This window comes from Chenopodium album, chromosome 20 (genome assembly GCF_948465745.1).
Source record: "Chenopodium album chromosome 20, dcCheAlbu1.1, whole genome shotgun sequence".
NCBI classification, from domain to species: Eukaryota; Viridiplantae; Streptophyta; class Magnoliopsida; order Caryophyllales; family Amaranthaceae; genus Chenopodium; species Chenopodium album.
The window spans coordinates 14708692-14729640 of record NC_137853.1 but is presented as its reverse complement, the minus strand read 5'-3'; the positions used below and the strand labels follow the sequence as shown (position 1 = coordinate 14729640).

The 20949-nt window shown below is 34.7% G+C and overlaps 1 protein-coding gene across 2 annotated transcripts; it reads right to left on the bottom strand.

Moving 5' to 3' along the window:
- Nucleotides 1–807: 807 nt before the first annotated feature.
- On the bottom strand, nt 808–11779 carry LOC145599492 (cysteine synthase-like). Of its 2 annotated transcripts, XR_014103774.1 has the most exons (12): nt 11687–11779; nt 11298–11549; nt 10379–10488; nt 9058–9115; nt 8641–8904; nt 8395–8532; nt 6713–6764; nt 6502–6551; nt 4419–4478; nt 3846–3926; nt 1276–1469; nt 808–1188 (listed from the first exon to the last, which is right to left on the bottom strand). XR_014103774.1 is itself a non-coding variant. In XM_081655863.1 (11 exons), the coding sequence occupies exons 2-11, from the start codon at nt 11526–11528 to the stop codon at nt 1380–1382; spliced, it is 1134 nt and encodes a 377-aa protein (XP_081511989.1). In that variant the 5' UTR covers nt 11529–11549; nt 11687–11779; the 3' UTR covers nt 808–1379. The 2 variants fall into 2 exon arrangements, 1 of the variants encoding a protein (XP_081511989.1); XM_081655863.1 differs by having other exon boundaries at nt 808–1469.
- Nucleotides 11780–20949: the final 9170 nt, after the last annotated feature.

The window sequence follows — 20949 nt, the reverse complement described above, 5'->3', positions numbered from 1 at the left end:
CTGGAGCTGAACTGAACTGAGCTAAAATGAATTTTTTATGAGATAAGGAAGTTAGGAGTTGAACAGAACTGAATTGATTGGAGCTGAACTGAACTGATAGGAGCTGAACTGAACTGAACTGAAATTAAGTAAATGTGAACATGCCCTATTTTTGTACGAAAGATGTACTATATACGTTTACTATAACAAGATTATATTGGTATGAATATAACTGTACATATGAAAGTAAAAAAAATATAATACAGTGTTAATTTTAAAATAGTTATTGATAATTACCGTGCATGACACGGGACGTAACCTAGTTGTACTATATTATGGAGTAGTTTCCAAATGCAGTAGATCATTTGAAATTAAAGCCGCGCAATGTACAATGTGATTAAATAATGATACCTACATGCTGGCAATAGTTGGTACTGTTTCAGCTAAGTTTGCCTAAATATTTTTGTTTGTTTGTGGAAAATGGAATTGTTTTGGTAGGTGAAATGTAGAAACTGTATGGATGTGTACAGGTGCAAGAAATTGATACAGAGCTGAACAAATAAGGAATGGGAGATTGCTAGGGTTTTGAAAAAAATTCAAGTATATGCTACAGCATAAAAACTGCTACATTCTGCTACTTAAGGTAGCGGTGGTGTAGGTATTAAAACCACTGCCTTCAGTTGTGGTTTCAGGAGATAAACCGCTACCTTAAGCACCAAAAATGTAGTTCAGAAAAGTTTGAACTGAAGTTTGCTAAGATGCTTACTATGAAATTCCATAAAGCAGTTTGAATTGTAACTCGTTAGCTGATTCTGTAATAGAAAGGAATGTAACAAATTCATATACTCTGTTATTAACATTCTCAGAATTCTGGGATGTTAATTAGGAAGTTAGCTGTCAATTACAATTCATTTGTCAAATTATATTTCAAGGCCTTAGGACTGAAGCAAATTTACACATCATAATCTGATCAAAACGAAACTTTCATCTGCTCCATCACCCACAGAAGTCAGGTTCTTGCTCCCAAGCAAAATTGGCTTCGCCACCCACACAACTTCCAATACAGTCAATGGATCAGTTGCTAACTAATGCCAGGATGAATGCATCTGACTGCCATCTCTGATATCCATAATATTGGAGAAGAACTTGGGAGTATGATAGCCACAATTGTTCGAACTGTTGAACACTAGGGTGTCAAGCCTCAAAAACCTGAAAATGTTGAAACAGTTGATAACTTTTCGCACCAAAAAAATTAATCAGTACAAAGTCTGAAAACTTCTTGTGATTGTTGCATACTCGCTAAAGAATTTCAGCCCCGACTTATTCTCAATGGTGATGGAGACTACACAATCTTCTGCTCACTTTTCCATGTGTTTCACAAGCATATTATTGCCAGGATACTATTCTTCCATCATATTTTGTGCATCTTTGTATAAGGATTGGAAGAGAACTGTGGAAATATACCTCTCACCGAAACTTGGGAATATGACCTGCAACATCCCAAAATTGTTAAACTTGTGCCAGGAAGCAAGTATTCAAAAACCTAAATGCATGAAGCATTGATTCTCACAAACAATAACATGGTATCAAAGCCTTGTATTGTGAATAATGAGTTATTTTAGCCACATGGTATCAAATACTCGCATTGCAGGGTCAATGACAAATATTTGAGGGGTAGACTAAAGATAGCAAAGATGCTTATGTGAACATCCTGGCCAATATGCATTCTCGTCTAACATTATTTTATTTATTATCTATTTTCCATTTGTCGCACTATAAGGTCCAGTATTCAGGTGAAGAAATATTTTAAGCTATACATGCATTCATGCTATATTCTATCAAATGTGTTGATGGGTGCCCTTGAGGGGATAGAGTTACTTAAATTTGAGAGCAATAAACCTTCGCTTGGTAGTGTTTGTCCTTGTTAACTTTTCACAAAGATTTAAGAACATAGGGAAAGATCCAACCGGTAATAAATTGATACACATTGAATGCTTAGAGAGGCAATGGGCAATCTAGACGGTTTTAAATATGACACAAATGAAAGAAGACAGTTTCTTTTTAACACAAGGAGTTCATTTTCTCAGGGCATACTCGGGTTGGGGGCAACCCGTTATGGGGTAATAAAGACAAAATACAGAGAATCAAGATAAATTCAGGCGTTGATATCAATTAGTAATAAATCAGACAATACAATAGCCTAGGGGAATGGTATGTTCCATTGCCTGCTAGAGCTCGACAGTTATTCATGGTATAACAATCAAAACCTCAACATTTTTTTTTTTTTTTTTTTTTCTGAAAACATCAAAACCTCAACATAGTGCAGAATATCCTCTAATCTCATGGACATAAAGTCTTGTCTTCCCAACTCAATCAAATTATACTCAGTGTAAATGCCATTTACATGTTCAGGCTTCAGCCAATTAAATTTATTTCAATATTCATGAAGATTCATATCATGATCGGTGGTCAATGCTTAGAAGATTTCTATTTAACAGGACAAAGGACTCTTAACCCTGTAATTAATTACATTCAGGAAGGAGATCTGGTGGTCCTACAAAGTGAATCTGTAAACTAAAATGAGCGTTATGGTCCAGCCACTAACAATCTGCTTAGTATATTTAACAAAAAGCAGAAGAGACTTTTTTTTTTTTTTTTTTTTTTTTTTTTTTTTTTTGGATAACACACTAAATCAGGTTTTCCCTCCTAAACTAAAGAAGGTATAATAATTGACACATTGAAAATTAAAGCATGGGCCTTTTTGAGTAGGCCTCTTAATTAATATGACTGCATTGGAGACTATTGATCAATCAATGCCCAAACAATTGTAGTAGATATTAAAGTGACATAATGCCAATTCTTTTCATATATAAATTATAAAACTAAGCATGGCTACGAATTTCTAGTAACATATCATATCATTCAAGTACAACAAGTCCCTGATGGATAAATAAATAAAACATATATGTGCCTTTCAAACCAACATCTAGATGGCTGCCATAACAACCAGGACGTTATTTAGCAAAATTCCTTTTCTCTTATAAAATACTCCCTCCTTTCCTAAATAATTAAGGCAGTGGATTGACTGGATTTCGAACATCGTCCTCGTGCCCAAGAAAGATGGACATGTTCGCGTATTGACACACTTATCTTTTTCGTCCATTCCAAAATAATTGACACATTAATTATAATGTGCAAGGACCCACTAATATATTTTTTTTTCCTATTATACACAATGGCCCACCACTTTTAAGGTTTATATAAAATAATCCCCATTCAAACATTCCACTAACTTCACTTTATAATGGCCCATGCACTTTTTCTATGAATAAAATACTCCATCTGTTCCTTAATGATAGATTGATAGTCCCTTTTAGTCAAATTTTTGTCCCAAAATGTTCACCCCATTTTGCTTTTTCCAACAATCATTTATTAATTTTTTACCAAAATTCCCTCCAATTTGCAATAATACTTGTGCACATTTAAATTCTCCATGTAAATTTTGCATTTTCATATACTTTTATTACTTTTGCATACCCCATGTAAATTTACCTTTCCAATGTCCTTAAACTACTTATTTAAGTTTCTTAATTCCCGTAAAATTTCACCAAAAGGGACTATCATTAAGGGACGGAGGGAGTAGCATTCACTAACTTCACTATACAATAAACAATTCAATAAAATTCCTCACTCAAACATTTCTTAAACTCCATGCCCATTTCAATGTGTCAATTAAATGGGAGTGGAGGCATTTGTTAGAAGTTCCGAAACAATATTAGAAAGTATTCTTAATCATAAATAGCTACGCCTAATGTAGGTAATATATCAAGTTAACAAAGAAGGGAGTGGTGAGAAGTAACACTTACAACAATAAGTTTTCCAGCATTCTCAGGCCTTTTTGCTATTTTTATTGCAGCAGCTGCTGCTGCTCCTGAAGATATTCCAACCTGCAAGCAAGAGTGTGATTCCCTAAACAATGTGGCTTTGAAATTTTGGAATGAATTTAATTTTAAAAAACACTAGAGATGCCCAAAACATTATAATCAGATATTTTAGGTGTCCAGATGAAGAACTAGTAATCATTGATATTACATGTATCAAGAAAGAAGTTTTTCATAAAACAAATTTAAAAATCGACGACACAACAGTACCTCCTTTTTTAATTGCAATGTTTTACTTTTCATGCTTGCCAATGCACATTTTATATCATTAATATCTTTACTTTTACTTTAGTAAAGATTATAAATAGATAATATATTGAAAGTATATATCGAGCCGACTTTAACAACACCCCCCATGACTGTTTTTCCAAGCGTATAAATCACAAAAAATGACTAAAGGCTTGTGTGTAAATAGTGTAAATTATCAAACATTGCAATTAAAAAAGAATGAAGGAAGTGTGATCTACTCCTAATATGTAAGAAGTTTCTTAGTTATACCAGTAAGCCTTCTTCCAACGCCAACCTCCTTGCCATTTCAACTGCTTCACCATTAGAAACCTTCAAGTTTCCAAAACCATACATTAGTGAAAAAGTCCAATGGACTACATAGAGGCACATATGTTTCCAATAAAATTTCTAAAAGAAAATTCAAAGAAAATATATACAAGGGGTCATTTTATAGGCTAAAAGATGCATTAAAGAGAGAGAGTACTCAAGTAATTAGACGATTTAGATATATACAGGACCAGAGAAATAATGATGCATTACACTTATGAAGTGTAATTTGATGAAACTGGGTTATAGGTCTATAACAATATTAATAGCTTCTGTAAGCGCTTCTTAGCTAGTTTTTTTACCATATGTCCATCTCACTTGCATTCATAAGACAAATGAGAAATCTAATACGGAACCTATGAGATGTATGACTCCTAATTGTGTTATAGACAGAAATAGAACAACAGGAACAAAGCATGACAGAGATTTTTTTTCTCTGGTATAGCGCCAGTCTCACTTTACACATCCCTTTCTACCTTTCCTCGTGAGTGGCAACACAGCCACTTATTTTTATTCTCATCTTCCCTAAATCCTGTTGCCCTAATTTTCAACTCTGCATTGCACAGCAGACTCGACCACACTGAATAATAACGAATTTATATGGTAGGTTCTAAGGGGTATACAAGGCTATATAACCCAAATACTCATTGTAGAGAGAACAAACTGCCAGAATAAATAACTGTCTTCATCAAAAACAAAGTTCTTAAATAAATTTAGCAATTGTATTGATGGTACATATGGTAAGCAGTCATAAAGTGCGGCAACAGTAATCGATTTGTATGCAATTTTGCAAGGAAATCTAATGTTCATTCCCACGTCAATGGAGCTCCACCCACAAGGCTACAAGCAGGTGTTTTTGTTCACAAATTTTCATTAACACACAATACCATAACTAAAATGGTAAAGGATGGTAATAGAAATTTGTGAAAAAAAGAAAAGGTATTTGTAGAGGGACTAGCATTATCATGAACATTGACATACAATCTTCTTCACAAAATTTTAAATAATCATTACTATTACCACTGTTTATTATAAACAGCCAGATGGCCGTAGGAGTATTAGAATAAATGGTAAATAATTGGAAGTGGATGCAAAGGAAATAGAAAAGGAAGAGGATGTCCAATGTGAGTGTGTGTGTGTGTGTGTGTGTGAGAGAGAGAGAGAGAGAGAGAGAGAGGGAGAGAGAGAGAGATGAAAAAAATTGAACCAGTTTTACTCAAAGAATAGAGGAGTCTTGTTCGTTTTTTACCAACAACCAAACAGGCTGCAAAAGTAGTGGAATGGTAGATAATAAATAAATGGAAGCAGATGCACCGTAAACAGAAAAAGTAATACGATGTCCAAGAATTAACTTAGAAAAGGGGGAAATGTGATGGAGAAAGAGAGAGCTGAAAAAAAAAGGAACCATTGGCTTTAATTCAAAGGGAAAGAGGAGCCTTGTTTGGATGGATGTCCCAAAATAGTAATACTTATGAGACATATAAAATGATATCCTGCCTCTCGTCATCAACACTCATGTATAAATTTACAAACTTATTTTTTTAAACACTGCTACATTATATTAGCAATTTGATACTCCGCAACAGAAAAGACGTCGAAAAGGGAGGAAGAGGAGGAGGGCGGGGAGTGTCAATGTTTGAAAAGGAGTGTTACTGCTGCCCAAGTGATAAGAAAGATCTGAACGAGGCACCTTTAATGAGTCATACTGCAGGCATTTATAAATAATTCTACATGATGGCAGGAGACAGATTACCAGCATGGCTTCATTCATGGATGTGCCACTGAAATCATTCCTAAATTCTCTAACTACAGAAGCAGGCTATTTAACAGATACTTGTAATATCATCACAACTTACAAGACGCATAAGTCTAACAATTTTAGTTTGTATAATTATACAATGAGGTCGGGCCCACATAAACTGATTACCTGATTGTGATTTAAAGACAGCATGTAACAATGTCAGAAAGATACAAAGATCACAAGATAGATTAAGAGAGTGAAGGGATATAAGCAAGTGTATAATACCTTCAAAACTTCATCAAGTAATGGAATATCCAATATACTTGGAACATATCCTGCACCCACATCATAAAATTAAGCTTGGAACGTTATAAGCAGCAGGGGAGTGGACAAAAACAAGCACTCATTTGTATTCTGGCTTGCACCACTAAAACTAATGTTACTAGATGATGAAGAAACACCATGGTGAATATAAGGCATGAATCAAGGCAATCACCTGGGTTTTCTCCGGAGATCACACCTCTTTCAGCAGGTTCTACACCGATAACCTAAGTGTAACAAATTATCAATGTTGACATATTGATGGGCAAAATAATGTTAAGAATAACAAGAAAAGGAAATTGGAGGAGTATAAATATACAATAATGGTAACAAAAGGTGACATATAACAAATTAGTAGGCTTAAGTAGTAACCAAAATGTACAGTCAATATCAAGTACCCAGGATGCTAGATGCAAACTGAAATCCTCAGCAAGATAAACGAATTTGGAAGACAGCATTACAAGCGATGAAGATGAGGGTTTTAAATTTTATGGTTTTTCTACAGCTTAAAATTCCCATGATTACATCCCGAATGGCAACTGCCAAAGTAAGGTTTGAGCCTTACACCTTCCAACTGGTAAATGACTCAAACAATTGCACTAATGATTGAATGACTCAAGATTTCACAAGCAAAACATTGTTCTAGAAGAAACCACTCAATGCTAGTTGTTTCCTTTTCTTGCAACTACTTGCCTCATTTTAAGTCCTTGAGGTCATTGTAATTACCAAAAACACAGACGTTAGGGGACGTTTGGCTTGTGCAAGGATCAAAAGAAATGAACAGAGAAAGGGATACAAGGATAAAGGAAAGAAGAAACCCAAATTTTACAAGTTGCTTGTTTCTACAGAGAAAAGGGAATGAATATTTACAGCTCCTCTTTCTTCCTAACAGTCACTTCTATTCTCTCTCTTCTTCGCTATCATCACTTTCCTTCTCCCCCTTCCTTACCCACTATCGTTACCACACACCATTAACCAATTGTAAAACCATCATTACCAATTTGCTGCAGTAGATCACAGTTGTCGCCACCAATTCAACTGTCATTGTCTATTATAACTGTCAAAATCAACATTATGGTGGTCCAATTTATATAAAGGTTACAAGTTTAGGATGCCTGGCGAATAATTAGATGATGAAGGTGAAGTATTGTTCGTGGTGGGTGGCATAGAAGCGGTTGCGTTAAAATCCTTTCTATTACTTCGGATTTCAATGGTGGGTAGTTGTCAGTCGAAATGATGGTGGGCATGGTGTAAAACCAAGGCCACATTGTTTCGGTTGGGCTGTAATGCAACGGATTTTCAATTGTCTGAACCGACATCATCCATATCAACAAGGCATATTTCAAAAACCCACGACCTCATCTGAATCAAATGTTCCAACTCTAAATCTCCCCACTTGTGACTATAATAGCGTACAAGTATTATAAAATCCTAATTGATAGTACTTTGAAAACAAAATTGCATAGTGACAACCATGACATACAGGCCTTGATCAACACATCATATTCTCAACTGCAACACCACAACCATTTCTGCTATCGTAATTGAAACTGTATTTTCGAACCATGATGGTAGGTTGGTTTTCATGGTGATTTAATGGGTTTTCATGGTGGCTGTGTGTATTTTGTGGTGGTTTAGTGGTTCTCACGTTCAGGTTGTGGGCTTAGGTGATGGAGTGGTTAGATGATGAAGTAGGGTGGTGCTGGTGGTTTATCAAGGGTGGTCAAAGTAGTGGTATAGGTTGTGTGCAGAGGACTTTGAAGTTTAAACAAGAAATGGATTCAAGGCTGCTGTTTCCTTTCCCATATTAAAAACCCTCAAACAAATAATGTCCATTTCTGATAATATGCTACTGACCTTAATGTCTTTGTTCACCATTTTCAAATAACGTCCAGTGCCGGTGACAGTTCCACCGGTGCCCATTCCAGCGACAAAGATGTCAACACTACCCAAAGTATCTTCCCATATTTCTGGACCTGTAGTTTCAAAATGGATCTGCAGTAGCAAGATTTATCAAAATGCTAAGAGTAAATTTTGCAATTTAATATGCAAAATCTAATGATAACAACAAGCAAAAGTCATTTTGAAAATACAAAAAACGACCTTGGTATTGGCAACATTATCGAACTGTTGTAGCATGTAAGCATTCGGAGTGCTCAAAACAAGTTCCTCAGCCTTCTCAACAGCTCCTTTCATGCCTTTTACAGGATCTGTTAGAATAACTTCAGCTCCAAATGCACGTAAAAGAATCCGTCTTTCAATATTTATATATGCGGGCATTGTGACTATTAATTTATACCCCTTTGTTGCTGCTGCAAAAGCAATTCCAATTCCTGTATTTCCACTTGTAGGCTCCACCAATATGGACTTTGATATGCACAGCAATGGCAAGAAATATAAGAATGTGAAAGAATAACAAAGCCATAGTGAACAAATAATCACATGGAACAATTAGTGGTTACTTGATGAGAAGTATAACTGACTCATGAAGATTGGGTAATGAACTGTAGAATAACACACCTTTCCAGGAGAAATGGCTCCACTTTGTTCAGCCTCTGATATCATAGCACACCCGATTCTGAAAGATAAATTACAGATATGAAAGAAATTTCAATGCAGCTTATATGTATACAAGGAACAGACTATTGTGAAACTCTCTCATGATACAGTAATATGTAACATGACTGCTATGTTGATCACTTTCAGAATAAAGATAGTGATCAGGAGTATATGAGTTGCATGATTGTGCCTCACTAACTTAATTAACAATGTATTGAAAAATAGTATATAATGCCACGAAGAATCATTCCCCCCATATATACGCAGGATGACACCTTTAAAGATAGAAGGTTATAACATAAAGTCACATGACAAGGAAGTTCAAGATTTTGGAATGATGAGATGACACACTGACAGTCCAAAATATCATAAGCTAGAAATACCAAAAGCAAAGTTGTGAAAATTTATCCTGCCTAACAATTAAATGTGCTTGAAGCTGGCTGCAAAAATGGTATATGTATACTCTCCTATATCTTGAAACCTCTAGTTTCTCATACTATACAATTTATATTAGTCCATGAGAACAATAAATAAATAAAACGAACAATGATGAATGTCAGAGGTAGAATATCTACTAGTCATTTGGTTTGACATGCAAATTTATGGGAAGTTGAGTTTTTTAAGAAATGGACACCTGTGTTTCCTTCAAAAAAAAAAAAAAAAAAAAAAACGGACACCTGTGGAATTATTTGTTGGCAAAAACATAGGAAATTCCCACATCCAACCAAACAAACCTTAGCATTTTCTAGAAAATAAATTTCCAAGTGTAATTGAGATTCCTAGAAAATTATAGTTCCTACATAGGCTACATGTAATAAAAACAACCACTATAGTCTTGGCTCCTTTTGATTAACATGCACTATTGTATTGCTCTGCTTGATTTCCCAGGAGGCTTTTCCTCTTGGACCTTAAAATTCGAGTCAGCACATCTTAAATAAGGTCAAGTGAACATCCCTTAAATGTTGCTGTTAGATGTTTGGTTTATGCATACGAATGGAGAAGGAAATCGTAGGGGAAAGAATCGCTAATTCTAAAACTCACATACTAGTATTCGCATGTTCAAATTTTCAAAAATAGCTAGAGTTTCAGACAATTACAGAGGAAACAAGCAAAGAAAATTTATATTATATGTAGCCAATCACACTTGCAAAAAAGAAACCAAGTAAGAACTAGGCAGTATAACTATGAAGTTAGTAAATTTGGCTCCCGATAACCAGAGACTGCAAGAACAGGTACAACTATCCAAAAAAAAGAAAGAAAAACACTTAAGAACAATGCTCACCTGTCCTTTACACTTCGGCAAGGCTCCATGGATTCAAGTTTTGCAGCAACGTTTGCTAAACAGCCTTCAGTAATTCTATTGAGATATACCATTGGTGTGCATCCAATCAACTACTCAAAAATTAAGAGATTGATAGTTAAGTATAAATTTGACACCAAGATACTAGAAAATTTAAGCTGCAGGCATTTTTAGTGCTGTAGCTACCAAAGCGATTGATTCGGTTGGAGCAAAAGCACCAGAACAGGGGCAGATGTTATGATGAAACTGCTTTAATTTGCCGGAAAACATATGTAGCCAAAGCAAGAACATGTGCATACTGCATACCCACTAAGAATGCACACAAAGAATAGGTATGAATCTCTGAGATGTGTGATTATTGTTGCATATTACACAAAGTACAATTTACAAGCTAAATCTATTTTACAGTACTGTCTCAGGTATACAACACTTGAACATGAGAATGTCACTTAAGCAATTCATTTTGCACTTGCATCAGACACTCAAACACGTACCCATGTCCAACACTACTAGTAGTATTCAAGTAATATAGACCTAATCAAAAGAATAAGCTTCCTACAGCTCTCAAAAAGCAATGCTAAAAAGAAACTATCACTACTAGCATTTGTTTTCTTGCAAAAACCAATTTCACATTACTTCACCACAACAACAACAAATATGTCATAGCCTTAATTTTAACAACAACAACAATGGGGTCGACTCATATCACATTACTCCGAACCCACCACTAAATCAGACACATACTACCTCCCTTTCATATTATTTGCAACAATTTGACATAAAATGTAAGTAGAAAATGTCTCATCGTTGTAAATAATAAGTAACAAAAACTACATAACATAGAAACTAATTCCAAAATAAAACCAAAAGCCAAAGACGGAAAATAAAAAATAGCCACCACCTGAGTGACATCTTCCGCAATATTGACAGTATCAAGGTCCGGTGCTCTAGCTTGAGTTTTACTGTGGGTGACCAAAGAACTCTTACATTTCTTCAATTTAGAGGGTTTTAGAGTTAGAGTAAAGGGTTTTAGAGGTGTTGAAATTGTCAATGAGTTCAACCATGGTGTTGCCGCCTTATGCTGAGGTGTGCAGCACCAAGAAATGGCTGAAGATGATGATATAGCCGCCATTGATGATACAGGATAAAGTTCCTGAACCACATTTTCACAACAAAATTATGGATAAATGAATTGACACCATTAATGAAGTTATTGCTATTGCATAATTGAAGGAATTCTTGTTTCTGATTCAAATTTTGAAGAGATAGATGAAAGGAGAAAGTTGTTACCTCGTGCAAAATTGATTTCCTTTGTTTCAAGTTTCAACTGTGTGACTTATCTCAACTTCTCGAAGTCTTTCAAGTCTACCATCTTCTTTTTTTTTTTTTTTTTAAACTCATCCCATCGCTTACTACCTCCGTTAAATATTATATGAAACTTTGGAGGAATTTACGGTTACTAAGGCAAAATTTGAGGGGCAAAGATTAGCTAAAGTAATGGGAAGTAATTAAAGTAAGGAAAGAGAGAAAATAGGACCACCTGTAAACACACATTTTAAATTTGCAAAATATAGATTTAAAACAAATGCAACAAAAAAGTTGATTTTATTAATTTGATGATTTTGGGTACAATCTCTAATTTGCTCCTCTGATTTGATCTCCACTTTGACTTTGACGTAATTCACAAATTGACTTGATTCTCGAACGAGGGTCGTCGAGGCTTGATCTCGATCTTTGATGCAAAATTTTGACTTATGTTGATGTAGACCTTTGACTTATATTCTTGATTGAGGGGCGACGAGGCTTGATCTCGATCAATGACTATTTAATGTTGTAATACCCCGTATATTTAATGTATTTTTATATATTATTTATTTATTTGTAAAATATATTTTTGGTCAAATTATTAGGAAAATTGGCTTAAAATAATACCAACTATCGACGGTGTGTGCAAAATAATACAAACTCAACAATTTGCTATTAGTGGTACCACCTTTTATACTATGTGTGCAAAATAGTACTCCAATCTCTAAAAATGTATTTCGATGAATATTCTGTCTATCTTTGTAATTAATTATTACTTTATATATTAATAATCTGCTTTCTTTTCAAAATACATACATAGTTTTATGTTAACAGTTTTCTTGCAATCCAAATTAATAATGCTTTACCCTGTTGTTAGGATTTTTTTTTTGGAAAAAAACAATCAATATGTAATTAATTTTTTTTTTTTCATAATACATACTACCTCCGTTTCTTTTTAGTTGACACGTTTTGACTTTAGCACTATTCACCCACCTCCCTTTGACCGTATTTTGTGCTTTATACGTAATGAAAAATATAGTCGTGGGATCTTGTTAGATTCGTGACGTTATATACTTTCAAAGTATCTCAAAATTTTTGTTTATCGAGAATTAAAAATATTAATGATTGAATAAGTGCATTGGCAAACGTGACTAGGGCTGTGCACGGTGCGGTTTGGGTCTCAAACCGCACCAAACCGTAAAATTGCGGTTTGTGATTTTTTCAAACCGCACCAAACCGCACCGCACCAAACCGCACCGCAATATACGGTTTGGTGCGGTGCGGTTTGCGGTTTTTCCACAATTATCATCTTGTTTAGGTTATGTCATATCCTCTCTCTCAAGAAATTCTTCCTCATTAACATCTTCAGCAAGGGGTGTCCCCGTAGAACTTGCACTCCGTTGTATGTATGAGACGAACAAACTAGACCAAAAAAAATTTATAAATTAGTTGCACAAAATTTAAAATTAAATAGACTATACACGGATTACTTACATAAAATATATGACTATGTATAAAACGAACATGAATATGATAGATTTCTAAACAAAGATTTAATTTTTTTTTTAAAAAAGTACTACTTACTTTAGATGTCTTTGTGAATCTTGTAGTGGAGGCTGACAATTAGCAATATGGTTGCATGTGGTGGTCGATTGTCTGAATTTATATGGTCTTGAATCTATTGATCTCTCAAAAATTAAGTTTTGAAGGAGAAAGAAAGTAGAAATTGATACAGAGACTTAGAGAGGAAGAAGAAAGAGGGAGTGGAGGGAGGAGATGAGAATTAGAGATAGATGTCGGCTACTAGAAACTTCATAATAAAATTAGTTACCCTAAAAAAATTTATGGTCTTTTATTTTTATATTTGTTTATAAAAATATATATTATAATATCGTAAAACGGTTTGCAGTGCGGTTTGGTTTGAAATTTTTTTGAAACCGCACCAAACCGCAAAACCGCGGTTTGGTCAAATTTGAAAACTGCACCGCAATTTTCAAACCGCAAACCGCACCAAACCGTAAAATTGCGGTTTGGTTTGCGGTTTGGTGCGGTCTAGACTGTACTCTGCACAGCCCTAAACGTGACTAAAGAAACGTGTCAACTAAAAAGAAACAGAGGAAGTATAGTAACTTCTGCATCACACAATAGTAAATAGGGTAATGAAATGCCTTATTATTATGTTGATATAATTAGTTTCAAAATATCCGAAATTTTCCCACATTCACCAACCAAAATAATGTAGGGAACTTTTTGGATTTTTGAAACTAATTAAATCAAAAATACCATATTTACTATTGTGTGGTAAACTGGTAGTAGTTGTAATCACTACGTGTATTTTGAATAAATTATTTAAATACATATTGACAATTAAAAAAAATCCTAACAAAAAAGGGGTGGGACATGCATTATTAGTTTGATTGTAAAGGAAATTATTACTCGTAATACAATATGTATTTTGAAAAACAAAAATAATTAATAAAATAATAGTAATAATTATAGACAGAATATTACTCAAAATACATTTTTGGTGACTTGCGTACTATCTTGCACATATAGTATAAAAGGTGGTACTGCTAATAGCAAATAGTTTAGTTCGTATTATTTTACACACACCGTTGATAGTTGGTATTATTTTAAGCCAATTGGTTTGGTTTTAAGTAAGGGCCTTTATGGTTCCAATTTGTAAGCTTTGACTTATTGGTTTTCTAAATTATATTATTTTAATAAGTTGGATTTCCGCTGCGATACTTTGATAAAGCCTTAACGTTTTAACACGTAGCGTTAGCATGCCAATGATTTCTCCACTATTTTATTTAAAGTAAATAGTTTGGAAAAGGGAGAATTATTGGGGTGTTACATCGGAGGCCGGAGTTGATTCTACAGGTCCGGGTTAGGTCCAGACATGAACAATCTGGACCTGCACATGGATCTACTTATGGACTTGTTTTGTGTTTCATAATTTAATAATTACATAAAATCTGAAAATATCAATCACAAAAACTACATAAATTATATATAACAAATAATTTATAAAATTACATAAAGCCTCTAAGTCTCAAATGATACAAATACATAAATTTCCAAAGACAACTTGAATTTTGACAAGTTGCTTTCCCTTTGAATGTGTGATTCACATTAATGAGTCCATGAAAACAACTTCATCGTCCACCTCGTTAGAATCGTCACGTTGCACCTCTAAATAAAAAAAAAAACAATAAAGAATATATTAATGAATTATAACAATGAAATATTAAATTTGGTGTAAGAAAATTACAAGAACATAAAATTAACACTACCTTTCTCCATTTCCTCTAACTCTTTCAAATTTGCTTCCACATCAACAATTGAAACTCCCTTAGCACTAAGCCAATCTTGTGGGCAAAGTAGCGCTTGAACAATCTTCAATACAAGAGTATTACATAAATATGTATAAACAAAGTCATATTTAGATATAATCAAACTTGATTTCATAAATTAAAAAAAGATAAAAACGCATTACCTTAGGAGTTAAAGAACTCCGAAATGGATCTAAAGTACGACCTCCCGTACTAAAAGAAGATTCCGATGCAACGGTCGACAATGGGATGGCTAAAATGTCACGTGCCATTGATATGTCCGTTTTATATAGAGATTTAACCCCGTCCCTTGGTCGTAATTAGTAGTGTTTTCGGCTCTTTCGAGCCACTTTTATTACTAATTGGTGTTTTCTAGTGTTTTCGTAGTCTTTGTTGAGTTTTATAGGAAATTGCATCTTTGGAGCTATTTCCCGGGTTTTTCATGGAGCAACTACGAGAATGAGGGGGAGCACGACCATCATTGAAGCCCAAGGCCGGCTAGAGCCATCAAGCCGGTGATTAAGGGCTCGGTATTTGGAATACCGAGGTATTTGGACCGAGTATTCAAGACCCGAAGAGGAGATCCGGATTGGGCCGAGGAGTCGAGCCCAATCGAAGTTCCAAGCCTCGGAGTAAAGCCGCGCCCGATCGAGCAAACTTAGGCCCGATCGGGCGAGGTGCGCAGCAAGGGAGGCATCGTGCTAGGCGCGCCCGATCGTGTGAGGCTTAGCACGATCGGGCGGAGTTGCTCAAGGGAATGCGAGCAAAAAGGCGCGCTCGATCGGGCGGCCCTTAGCCCGATCGAGCGCGTGTTTCTGGAGGTGTTTGTTAGACGAGCACTTAGTTTCTAATTAGGAGTTGTTAATTATTTCGTTTAAGTACGTTTAGGATAATTGTTTTCTCACACTCTTTTTCTCTTAACTTTCTCTCTCTATTTAGACTTTTCTCTCTCTAGACTTTTCTCTCAACTTTTCCCTTGTTCTTGATTACTTTGTAATTCCGCCGTCTTGATACGATTTCTACTTTAATTAATTTCAGTAATTTCTTCCTTTCAATTCCTTATGTCCTATTTTATTACTTTGCATGTTTTAGATTTAATTATGTCTGAGTAGTTTAATTCTAGGGTTTATGGGGATCCATAATTAATATGAAAGAATAATTTGTTATTATTGATTATTGATATTGCATGATAATTTCTTATTGAATTGTTTTGATTCTTTGCAATTGGATTATGAATCGAGCAGATGTAATTTGATTGTGAATGTTTAGCAATATTGAATTGATGAATCGAACAGATGTTAATTTGATATTAAAGGCTATTTTCAATAGGAACTTAGGTCTAGTAAATTGCAAGAGCCTGTTAATTAGATATATGTTGGTTAATAAATTGCGAGAGCCTATTAATCATATTATTTGTGCAATGTTGATTATTAATTGTTATGTTTTAACCCGGAATATTAATTATTGGTGAACCTGTGACCCTGAGCCTTCTTTTTATTGATGTTCTCCATAAACTCAATCTCCGTAGTATAATTTCATATTAAACACAACAAATTGGTTACCTTAATAATTTAGATTATATTAATTAATTAGGAGTAGAAAAGCCAGTTTCCTTGTGGATTCGACCCTACTTCCCTATCTACTTTAGTTAGAGGACTTAGGTATTACTTTTGATTAGGGGGACACGGCTTTACCCTGTCAGCCATGCGATTAAGAATCTGATAACGCTCACCATTCTTACCCCACCAAGTCAATGTATCTTGTTCTTCCTCCTTCGGCCCTAATTGATCATTTAAGAACCTATCCAACTCACTTATCGCATATCCACTTGTCCCCTTCATTCTTTTTGCCTTTTCTTTTAGGTTTTTCATATAATCAAAACGCACTTTTCTACTACTATCAACATCCATTGCCATATTATCTCCATATTGGTTACTTTGAGGAATATTTGAAGCATACATTTTTCTATATTTCTCAAATAAAGTGTAAGTGAACTCTTTCACATCATTAGCAAGTTTCATACTCTTTTCCTTTCCATGCATATCAATTAGTGTCAATTCAACAATAACCAATTTAGAGTGAGAGTAAAGAAGAAGAGCAACATAAATGAACTTATTCATTTTATCCACATCCCCCCAATACTTGTCAAACTTTTTTTTCATTGCAATGGCCATAGCTTGAAAATTCAAATCCTCAGTTTGTTCCCAACTATTCAACATATCATACGTAGAAGCAATTTCACCTAAACCTTTATTAGCTGTTACATAATGGGAACCAGAAATACATTTAGTCAACACATAAAACCTCTCTAAAAACAAAACCAACCTCTCCACTTTTTCCCAACCTTCGGGTACAGGAGGCCTCTAATTGTCCTTCAAATCATCTCCATGAGGAAGAGATAACCCACTAAAAACACGTTGAAACTTCAAAGCTGTTTCCAACATTATGTATGTAGAGTTCCAACGAGTTGGGACATCAAAGGAAAAAGAAGATTTGGAATCTAAATTTGCTTTTTGAACAAGATTTTTGAATCTAAGTATTCTAGCAGGGGAATTCTTAACATATTTCACAGCATTTCTAACTCTATCAATGCACACACCATGCTCTCTAATACCATCCCATACAATTAAATTAATGATATGAGCAATGCATCCAATATGAAGATTTTTTCCATCATTAACACATCTTGATCTTCTAACCATTCTACTCAAGTTTGCACAAGCAATGTCATTTGAAGAAGCATTATCAACAGTGACAGTAAAAAGTTTATCATCAATACCCCAATACTCTAAACATGCTTCAACTTCTTTTCCAATAGCCTCTCCTTTATGACTAGAAATTGGACAAAAATCTATGATCCTTAGCAATTTCCAATCATTATCTATAAAATGAGCCGTAAGACACATATAATTGATTCTTTGTATTGAAGTCCAATTATCAGTGGTCACAGAAATTCTCTGACATGTCTTAAACATTTCTCTGAATTTATCTTTTTCACTATAATACAACTTTAAACAATCACGAGCAATGATAACACGAGATGGAATGTGAAATTGTGGACATGCAACTTGGACAAAATAAAGTGTCTAAAACCAGGTTTTTCCACATACTTAAATGGTAACTCATCAACAATAATAATCATGTGAATCAATGCCTCTCTAACATCATTCAAGTTAATATTCCTACTCCCACACTTCAATTCACCAGCACTCTCATGTTCTTGATCAGAATACAATTTAGTTCGCTTTTCTTTGCCCTTTTCTTTTTCTATATTGGCAGGAATACCAAGACATGAATCAGCATGGTTGTTAACATTTTTTGAACCATTAAGATTACCATCACCAACAAAAGTTTTAAAACAAAACTTACATTCAGCTCGTAGTTTCCCATTCTCGACATACTCTAAGTAATATTTCCAATACTCAGCTTTCCTCTTACTTTTTCTGTTTCAAATATACTCTCGCTCCGCTTTTAGCTTCTAATCCGGAGGCAAAGTAGATTGCAATTTTCCCATATCCTTTTTAGATTGTGAATGTGACATTTGTTGAAAAAATGTAGCAGACCTTTTGGATTGAGTGCTCTCCATCTTCAATATAATCATACACAATATAAGTAATTTTTAAGTAACAATTATAAATTCATACCATTTTATAAAAATGTGAGAACAACTTACATTGCAAGAATAAGAATATGTGGTTCTTTTTGATCCTAAACATAAACGATAGAATTCGAATAACAATTCGATAAAAAAATACATAAACGATACACTATAAAAAAAAATGCACACTGTAAAAAAAATTTAAAACAGAATAAACAGATTTAAAATCAAAAATTCAAAATGCAGGTGGTTTCTTTTGCTAAAACTATGGTAAATTGCAATTTCAGATAGAAAACAGACAAATCGAGGTGTTTGAATGACAGAAAGTAATTTGATTACAATTTCCAACTGAGAGACAGGGGATTGGCATTAATCAGATAGATCCGTTCATGCTTAATACTCTCTCTTTACCAAAAAAAAAATAAAAGAAAAAAAACCAAAAAACAGAAATTGAACATGCAAACATCAAACAATCATTATAACCAATTGAAACATGAATAGACATATAAATTCTCACATTTAATTCATCATTCAAATACAAAATTCCTAAACATAATTATACTTAATTTTTTTTTTGTTTTTAAAAAAAAACAAACAAACAAACTTACAATTCCCAATGGTGGCTGATGCAAGGAGCAGGACAGTAGGGGGGTTTTCGTGCTGTTGGCCTAGTGGGCCCGGTGGGCGGTGGGTGACTGGTGTCTGGGCGCAGTGGGCGGTGCAGCATGAAGGAGTGTGTTGGTGTCAGCTGAGAGAGTTAGAGAGAGAGAGTGAGTGAGTGAGTTAGGGTTTCAAATGACACAGATTTCTTGTTACTTTTTTGGATTTTTTTTTATATAAAAAAAACACAATTATACCATGTTTCAGGTTCAAACCTGAAAACCTCGGGTTTGGACTTGATCCGGACCGGGACCAGAAACCTTGATTTTTAAGGACCGGATGCAGGTCCGGGTCAGGTCCGGTCCCAACAGGTACGGGTTAGGTTGGTTTTCAGGTCTGGTCCTGCTTATGTACACCCCTACCTTTGACTTGTATTCTTGATTGTGGGCCGACGAGGCTTGATCTCGATCAATGACTATTTGATGTAGAGGTTGAACAGGTGTTCCTGATGATTTGAATTCCTTCTTTCCTTCGTGTTGAGGGTAGTCAAGGCTTTATCTCTTCCCCGTGTGCTCTTCTAGAGTAGAACGACACATCGAATACTTGTTGTTCTTCTAATTTTGAGAGATTTTCTCTGGAGAGGTTTAGAGTATTTGATGAGAGGTTTTCTCTGGAGAGGTTTTGAACATTTGAAAGGTTTTATTTGTATTTTGATTCTCTTTATTTTCCTCTAGCCTTTCCTCTGGGTTTTCCTCTCTCCCCAAATGAATTAGATCGAGAGAGATCTATTTATAGAGTGTGTGACTTCTAGGGTTAGGGTTATATTTGTATTGGGCTTAGTTCTCTTCGTTGTTGTTATAGTATAATGATTTAGACATCTCGGTTATGGATAAGCAGCGACGTCATAGGTTTGTTAATTCTCGGAATCACAAGTCTTGCATGCTAGTTCCGAAGGAAACTCTGGGGAAAACTGCTTTAGGCAGAGAGTTTCAGTTTTATAATTCAGTGTGTTTTTCTTTTGTCACTATTTGAGTTGTTAGGGTGTTAAAAAAGTTATCTTGGAAGAGGCCCTACATGGTCACAAGTCTTAGCAAGCAGAGGCTTCCCTCGCATACCTTGATGACATATGTTCCGACTCCTCTCCAGTTGTATTCTTCCATGGCCTCTGGTTTCTCCTCTCCGTCGATCCAAATAATACCTCAAGTTGTTTTGCCGCATTTGGATTTTAATCCCTCTTGGGATATATTAGGTTTTCAACGCGGTTCTTGTCAACGAATCAAGCAGCCACTTTATATCGTCATCCCTCTCTAGGCTTTCAAAAATAGGCAGAATGCATGTTCTTAATCGTTTCTTATTTTGTAGGGTCAAGGTAGGTTGCAATTAGTTATCCAATTCTTAGAATTACAGATATAATGATAATTGTCACAATGAATTTTTGTTTTTATTTCGATTTGAAAAATAAAAATAGAATTTCATAGAATTTATAAATCTATTGAAATAAAATCGAATCGTTCTATTGCAAACGCAAAGGAGCTTTATCAACAACAGATGACTCTTACATCCTCCTACCAAAGAAAATATATTCAGATGTAGTGTTCTATTCATTGGGCTCTCCTATTACTTAGTGTTTTTTTAGTTTTGTTTTGTTTTTTTTTTTTTTTTTTGACAAGTTCATATAACAAAAAACAGTGGTATAACCTAAAGACAAACTAATA